General features: G+C 37.7%; 1 protein-coding gene across 1 annotated transcript in view; it reads right to left on the bottom strand.

Annotated features, from left to right (window-relative positions):
* Positions 1 to 1,220: 1,220 nt before the first annotated feature.
* The window catches only part of LOC103763944 (transmembrane 9 superfamily member 2-like), a 29,454-nt gene continuing 21,878 nt past the window's right edge, over positions 1,221 to 8,796 (bottom strand). The window contains exon 17 of the mRNA XM_018070761.2: positions 1,221 to 1,844. Within this exon, the coding sequence (XP_017926250.1) occupies positions 1,777 to 1,844 (68 nt within the window). The 3' untranslated portion in view covers positions 1,221 to 1,776. The remainder of the gene's footprint in view (positions 1,845 to 8,796) is intronic.

Here is an 8,796-nt window from a genome sequence, read left to right as displayed (position 1 = left end):
AAACCTCTAATAGAGTGACTGGTGCTCTTAAACCAGCTCATAACCAACCGCAAGCTGATTTCTCTAATGGCAACTCTGTTGTTTCCCACCTCTGGGAGAACAGAAGGGAAATGGAGATTCTGTTGGTAGGAGGGGAAAATATTTGCAAGGTCAAGCTGCCATCAAGAGCACACCTGAACCTCACTGGAAACTACTGTACCAGCTCCTCCTGGTACACCAATGCTTGGTTCTCTTTTATTAAATTGCCTAAAGCCTCACTTTTATGCCACAGGCACTGCTCAAAAGATGTGGCTTGGTACTCATCCCAGCTTAGGTGATCTGTCCCAACAGTTCAGTAACCTGGAAGGAATAACTACACAGAGGGGAAACCTGAAGTCCTCATACCAAAGATTACATTTTGGAAAGGGTATTAAACATTTAACTACAATTACCTGGTATTTATATGACTATGAAGAGATACAGAGTCATTCTGGGTCCTGTTAAACTGTAGGCTTAGATGGTGCAAAGCAGCTTCCAGCAATGAATGTTTCCATATGCCAGTTAATAAGCTTCAAGTCTCTCACCCATTAATCCGAGTGAACATCCCCCTACTCATCTCCAACGGCATCCGTGACACAGCCATTGGAATTATGTGTCTGCACTGACTCTCTGCTCAGCTTCAAGTGCAATTCGAGATTTTGGGGAGCCTCTTTAAAGCCTTGACATTCCTGAGAGAAGAATCCCTGCAATTCTAAAGCTGAAGAGGCTATTAAGATACTCCATCTCATGTAATCCAGCACTTAAGCACAAGCTCTGCAGAGCAGGAAAAAGGCTTCACCTTTATGAAACGCCCATTCCCCAAACCCATCAGATTCACAGCTAAACTTCCCAACAAGCTGCATCAATCTTCACAGGATGAAGAACAAGGAGATGGATGTTTCAGAGGGCTAAAAGAAGGAAACAGGGTTTGATCTTTGACAGAAAATGATGGTTTGTCCAGCAAAAAATATTTTGGGGAAAGTAGAGTAACCACAAAGCTGAGTAAGTTCAGAGGCCCCTGCCCATCCTCCAGCCATGGATTCAAGTGACCCACCAGTCCTGCTTGCACAGACAATCTGCAGCCAAAACCATGGTCAAACTGCTTATAAACAATACACATCTCAAGAAGTATCAACTGGTCAAACTAATGTGATCTGTGTCCAAGAAGTGAAGGCCTAATTAACAAGAAAGGAAACAAGTCAGACAGAGTTGTGCAGTTTTATTTGAACAAAAACCAGTGTCGATATTTTTAATAAAGTCAACCTTAAACTAAATGCATGTACATTTGTAAGAAGATACCTAGTTGTAAAGAAGGTGCAGGATAATATGTACAATCATAGTTAAGTTAAAAAAATTCACATTTTATATAGATTTACTTGACAGTCCTATGCTTTAATGGTATATAAATGGTAACCAAAAGAGGTAACAAAACCCCCCCCCAAATCACAAGAAAATTCAGCTGGAGGACTGCACACATTTTTCAAATAAACCAGTTCACAGAATTTTTATTTGTCCTAAATCAAATTCTGGATATAATTTCTGAATTATTACAATGAACATGTTCAATGAGTATACCAACATTTTTGTTTTTATCAAAATGGCAATGGTGCCATTTCCTTCCATTAAAATCCGTATTTTATGCTGTAGTCTGGTCTTCAGCTTTTACAAATTAGAATAATTACACAGGATGGTTTTCAATACATGGTAAAAATTATCAAACAGCAAGGGAGATATGTTCAAAAGACACTTTGAAGCTTTTCAGTCCACTTTCACAACACTGTAAATCTTACTTACAAACCAGAAGCAGGCAAAAAATCCAATAGTCCCTAAAATGAAAGTGAAAAAGGTTAGTTTATTTTACAGTTTGTTCTGAGAGAGAAATCTAACAAGTACTTCCCAGTAGGACAGAATATAACATTGTAATCCAGCTAACTACCCAGAATAACAGCACTTCTTAAATTTAACAACACACATTCATCCCCCTAAGTTATTTATTTAAAGCAAAGATGACTTTTAGGACCAGGCTGCTGGCATCCATTTAAACCACTAAATGTGATGCCACCACCACCAGCAGACACACAGGTACCTGTTAAGACACTGACTTTTACACACAGTCAGCCCCTACCTGGGTTTTTGAGTCTATGACACTTCACTGCCACCCGTGAATTATGACACGTAACAAAGCCTTGGAAAAATTCACCTGGCCCAGTTTTATATTCATCGTGCTCTATTTACACTCAAGAACAGAGAACTTCTTCCTCTGTATATACTGTTACCTCCTTTTGCTAAAACAATGCTCTGAGTGCCACAGCAGTTGGGAGCAAGCAGCAAGTGAGACTAACAGGGACAAACCAAAACACTGTGTGAGATTAGTACAGACCAATTTTCTGTCTTTAACTAATGAACAAGCCTGTGGTTTTCACCTACAGTCATTATTACGGAGTAAGTGCAAGAACATCATCCATCACATTTATTTTTAAATTACTTTAAGAACTTCATATGCAAGGAGACAGAGACCCAGTCACTTTATTTAGTCTTCAGCCTCTAAGGAAAGTGATGCACTGTTCCTCACACCTTTACCTAGGGGTCAACTGCCACAGAGATGGCAAGCCTTAACAGCTAGAAAAAATGAAGGTCTGACTTCCAGGTGAATTCCCTCTCAAGGACAGAGCCACATGCCAGCCCTGTGATAGCCCTTACCAGCTACACTGCAGCCAAGATCACACACTCAGCTCCTCCAGTTTTACATTCACCCTTTTCTGTCTGTTCCAGGTTTTTTTCACCATTTAATTGTGACTGATTCACTAACTAGATGGGTTTTTATTAAGCATTTGTGGTTTTTTACATCAGTTGCATTTCTTTCAGACCACATCCACACATTTCCCAAGTGAGAAACCCATCTTGAGAAGCTTATTATCTACATGCCAATTCTTACATTCTTCGTGCTACCATGTATATTTGCAGTTAAAGGCTTTTTGACAGCCTACTATTATATAGCACAGATTACCCTTTCTCTCCAAGTTTGCAGTTATCATCCTCTGAAACAGTAAGAGATAACAGATTTATGGCTGTTGATAGGAGATCAGACACCAACCACAAAAGGAATATAATTCCTTTGTAGGCTTGACATCAGTAAGTCTTTGCAGTTCATGGTCAATTCTCACTCCTTCCTACTGTGTCAAATACTCCAACATCAGCATTGTTACTCTAAGCCTTACTCTCATGATTTTTTCCTAATAATGGTTCTCAGCATTTGCTTTCTAGTTGTTTCTATAATATAGCCCACTCAAAGCTTTTTATGGTTTTGAAAGCAATGTTTCTTCCAAATATTTGACAGATGAGATAACTTAAAAATTTATCTGCTGTTCTAGAACAAAAGTGTAGTATCATAACAAAAATGTACAACTAACACAGGAATGAGTTACCACAGTTCTGTGAGCATGCCACAACTTAATATGGGAGCACACTCTAAATCCACAGTATTTTCCTCCAATCCTTGTTAGTCTGAATCTTTATAATACATCAGTCTTCTACAAAACATTGCCTCAGTCATAACTGAACTTGAAGACTTCACACTGTGAACAAGCATTTCATCTATAAACAGATCTTCACAGGTTTCAGTAACATTGATTTTCAACTTCCCCTCCTAAAAAAAGCCTGTTTAGCAAATCAAAGACTGACTACCCCATGCTCCTTTTTTAAACTTTATCAGAAATTTTGCCAATGTACCAGATTTGAATCATGAACTTGGGAGAGAAAAGCAACACACTTGACCAAGATACAGCCTTATGTGGCCAGAACCTTCTCTGGTGTGCAGATTCCTTCAGTTGTTACCTCCACATCAATAATTGGGGCTTACCAGCATTGTAATTTCTTCTTCCCTCACATGAACAAATATAACCTACAAACTCCAGACATGTATAGCTCTATAGACTAGAAACTTAATCTTTTTTTTAGTTTTAAAATAACATGGGCCAAACAGACTAGATGCTTCCTAAGGCTCAGGTCACCACAGAATCGTGTTGCTATTACAAAATCACTATTATGGATAGATATGAATGTAAGCTAAGGGAACATTATTTATAAGGTTTCCCTGTACAGCTGCTTTACCTACATGATTGCTTATGTAGTGAAATGAAAAGCTTAACTTTTGCTTTTATTAAGAACATAAACAGCACAGTGCCTGGTTCCACTGAAATTCAGTGTTTTCCACCTCAGACCTCGGGGTGCTTTTGATTCCATGAACCACTACAGGGCCCGCAAAAGGTAATGCAGTCAAAAACCTTCAGATTTTCTATACTGGAGTACACACCCCAATCAAAGTGATCTGCAAAGGAGTAATAACTGGGGAAGAAAAACAGCTCTGAACTAGTGTGGTTTGTTTGAAAATTCTAGCCAGAATGCTTTCTATGTTTAGCCCATTTCACAAATCTGTCACTTGCTCCAGATTTTAGCACTTTATGTGGGAAACCACTTTATACTACATCTTTAGGCTTGTGCTTACAAGTGTAACAGGTTCCCAGATTCCTCTTTTTAACTATCTTGACTAAGGCCAATATTAAAACACAGTTAAATGCAGGATCAGTTCCTACACGTGCACCTCTACCCAATACAACTGCCATTAGTAGTTGCACTGGTTAAAATCCAAGCTTGCCAGCTCATGTAGCGTGACTTGAAACGTATTTTCTTGAAGAGCACTCTCAGCTCTTCAGTCTTTAGCATTTTTCTAAGCACATCTTGCACTGAAATTAGAATCATCCTGTATTAAAATGAGCCTCTCATTAGAACGGGAGGACTATTTAGGTAAGCTTTAGATAAGAGCCACCTTAGGATCTTGCTTTTATTTGTCTCTTTCAAAACACATTCAAACTGAAATCCAAGTTTTGAAGCACTGTCAACAAGGAGCCACCTCTGCAGCTCCCAGCCTCTCTGACAGACATCAGTGAACACAACATGACAGAAGACAGATACCCAAAAGGTGTTTTTGTTAAAGCTGTAAAAAAATTTCTATCACTAAGTACTCAAACCTCTCCCCCAATAACAACAAAGACCCCAACAAAAACCCAAACAAACAAACAAAAACTCACAAAAAAACCCCAACCCCACAAGCAAATAAATACAAAGACACCACTGGCTGAAAGAGTTGAGACTTCTAAAATTATTTTCTGCTTGGTCTAAACTCCGCTTCACTGCAAAGTTTTTACAGCTTTCAGATGCACATTTCTATGAAATGACCCAGCACCAAGCCTGACACCAATTCCTCTAATGAGCCTATAAAATCTGTTTGTTTGGTTTAATCCAATATAACAAATTAGTTTCTTGGCTCATGTTTATTTTAACAAATCCTAAACACTCACCAGCTTAAACTGAATGAAAGAGCACCTGGTGGCCTGCACTGAAGAACTTACTGTTGTGGGGTAGACCTTTATTTTTCCCTAAGTGGGTGACCTGCACGTTTTAAGATTCTGCCTTTTCAAATAATCCCTACTACTCTAGGAAACTGATGCTATCTCAGTGCAGAGCAGCCTGCCCAACACCACTGATCATCCTAGGGAGGTAATGCTAAAAGATCTTTTGCAGGAGCTATTTAAAATTCAGGAACACAGTTGTGAAGATGTCTCAAGCAATTTCTCTAGCCAAGAAGCCAAATATGTCCAAAAATCCATTTATACTTAGTATAAAACAGCTCAGCTGTTTTTTGATCTTTTTGTCCTCAGGTTTATAGACAACATACACACTACCACTTTCTGATACACAGAAAGATGATGTTACACACAGAAAGCTGGCATCTGACTGGGTAAGGGAAAGGTATTAGTAAACATAGTTTAAATTCAAAATTAAAACCAAGGATTATTGCACAGAATAATGTCAAAATACATTAAGCAGACTCTTCTGCTCTACTCATCCCTTCTAGCTTTATTGTTTAATGAAGAAAAAAGAATTCAAAGCACGAGCAGATTGTAAGAAAGCAAACAGAAAAGCACTCTGCACTTTGCTGATACTTCTTATGTACCTTAAAAGCTCTCTGTATCATACTGGTTTCAATCACTGCTCAGTGGTGGGTGCTTCAGAATCTCGGATTCTAAACACAATCTACCCAGAAGATCAAAACTCAATTTTGAAAATGGCATTAACTCACAAGTGAAAATGATGTTCAAAAATAGAGGTCACTGTAAAGCAACATGCTTTGACTATGTTCAGCATTTTTTCGTCTCTGAGAATAAAATGCATGTAATCATGTAGCCATCCCCATCCACCCACCCTTATTATTTCTTGAAAGATTAGCTGCACTTTGTACATTAAAACAAAATTGTCTGGTTTGGGGGTGCACACTAATTATTAGATTTCACTGGTCAGATTGTATTATTGTCGTTGTTGCCATACAAGCACTCAGTTCCTATTTACTTATTCACTATGATCTCTTTTGTAATGCCCAGGGTAACACAACATGCTGCCACCGAGGAGGTATTAACACTGCCCTTTATACTTCTGTCACAGTTGCTGAGACCTAACAGGCAAGAAGAGAGAAAATCAAAATACCTAGTGCTAACTTAAGTGGAACAGATGAAGGTCCCATTTTGGGAACTCTATTAATGCAAACAGTGTGTAAAATTACATTAGCAAACTCCTTCACCTCTAGAAACTCATGAGGGACTGAACCCTTATTTTCTAAAGCAAGGGCTATTAAGGAATATTTTACAAAACAAAGCAAAGGGAGCTGTCTTTTGCTTGTACCATCTGTCTAGAATAGCTTGCATTTCAGATCCAAAAATCTATCATCAAACTAAATATGGAAAATTTTATCACAACATTTTACATTATCAAGGGTTTATTATACACTCCATGTCTGTTATACCCATTACCTTTCTAGTGACTAGCTGTTCTATTAAATGTTAAAAAAAAGGGACTGTGTAGTAGCTTTCCTCATGAACTACAAATGCAGCATAGCCAGCACTATTGTGGGTTTATTTCAAAATAAAAAGAAGACACTGCAGCACAGTTTATTATTGTACTTCTGGGGCCTCACTGGCCTCCACATCAAGAACTCCAGGATCAGCACATCTGAAGCTTTTAATGCCATTTCAGCTGCTGCCACGACAATTTCAATTATCATTTTATATATGAAAGGGATATTTTTAATTCTACCAATTTGCATCTTGTAAGTGAAATTGAAATTGGCAGGATAGCAACTAACCTATGCTAAAATCCAGACACATATTAACATATTGCTTTAGTTTAAAAGTAATTAAAACATTTTAGACTATAGTTTGAGGGTTGTTTTTTTTTCTTTTCATATAGATAGAGATATATTGTAGAAGACATCTGGAGCTTGTTTGTTTCACCAGGATTTAGGCAGGGCTTTAAATGGCAATATGCCAACTTCTATGTTTGTCTTCTAATAATTAAAAAATAGAATAATTAAATCCTCCCCTTTTTTCCCCACCCACTTCTTTTAAAAACTCCTTTTGGCTTTCTTTTGAAGAGACACATATCTAAATAACAAATAAAAACCTATCAGTAAGTGCCAGTTAATGTTATTAGATACAATTTCTACAGAGTAACTGCTTTGTTCAAACACATACAGTAATTTTCTTCAGTGTTTATCATGAACAGTGCTTTTTTCTTCCCGTGTCAACCAGCATTAGAAAAAATAAAGATGAAAGAGATTTTTCTCACTGCTGCACTGACTTGGTCTGAAGCTAAGACTTACCTTCATTACCTATTTTAGCCACTCTTTTTTAACTGCATTTAACTGAGTTAAGGGATGCATTTCATAAAGTGAACACAAAGCAATTACAACAGGTTTCAACAATCAGTCAGAAGTAGTTAAGAAGTAACAATACAAACCATCGTGACAGCCACAGTGAAATCCTCTATCACAAGTCTTTGGAGTGACTACAAAGGTTGGTTTTACGAACAACCAGTCATATATGAACCAGAATTTTCTCTAGTTCTGCCACTGCTGTACTTCATGCCAAGCAGTGATACCTAAAAGATCTGACTTCATGTGTTAAATCTACATATACAACAGCAGCAGTACGATGAACACCAAGATAAAATGCTCCTGGCTATTTTTAAGGGCCAGTACCCTTCAAAGAGCTTCTAATTTCCTCTAACACATGGTAAATCTGGCACAGATTTCTCATCAAATCAACCTCGAAATTATAGTTTCAGTCAAGTGATTATGTTAGAGTGAGTAATTCTGTAGAAGACACATAGCCTGCACGAGTAACAGCAGAGAAGTTGGACAATTAAAACTGGAGAGCCCTATTTCAAACAGGTTCCTCCAGTTAAGGTAAATTCCTGCCATTAAGAAGTGGTGCTTAGTGAGCAGGTGAGGCCACTTCTAACAATACTAAAACTTTCTCTTCTCAAACTCCACTTTTTCCCCAGCACCAGCCTCCTTCACTTGCTGAGAGTGAAAGCTGAAAACATTCTTTATCCGCCATATGCAGAGCGCAATTATCTTTAACTACACAACTTCTAGAACCAATTACGAAATCCAAAATCAAGTTAACACTTGATATCAAAGTGAACAAGAACAGCCCTTTGAAAAATATAATGGTTTGAACTCATTGCTAATATAATATTCAATAAAGGAAAATTAATTATGCTATAAATAAATGTAATTTCAAGTTAGGAAAAAACCATAAAGAGTACCTTCCTGTGATGTGTGGTGTCACAAACCATAAAAGTAACACTGCCTAAAGAGTCACAGATTGTATCTAATGGTTCAGAGAGTCTAAATTTCACCCAATGCTGCTCATTTCAAAAGCA

Source organism: Manacus vitellinus, unplaced genomic scaffold (genome assembly GCF_001715985.3).
Source record: "Manacus vitellinus isolate BGI_N305 unplaced genomic scaffold, ASM171598v3 scaffold_19_pilon, whole genome shotgun sequence".
Classification (NCBI taxonomy): domain Eukaryota; kingdom Metazoa; phylum Chordata; class Aves; order Passeriformes; family Pipridae; genus Manacus; species Manacus vitellinus.
The sequence above is the reverse complement of the archived record's forward strand: the minus strand, read 5'-3'. Positions and strand labels throughout refer to the sequence as shown.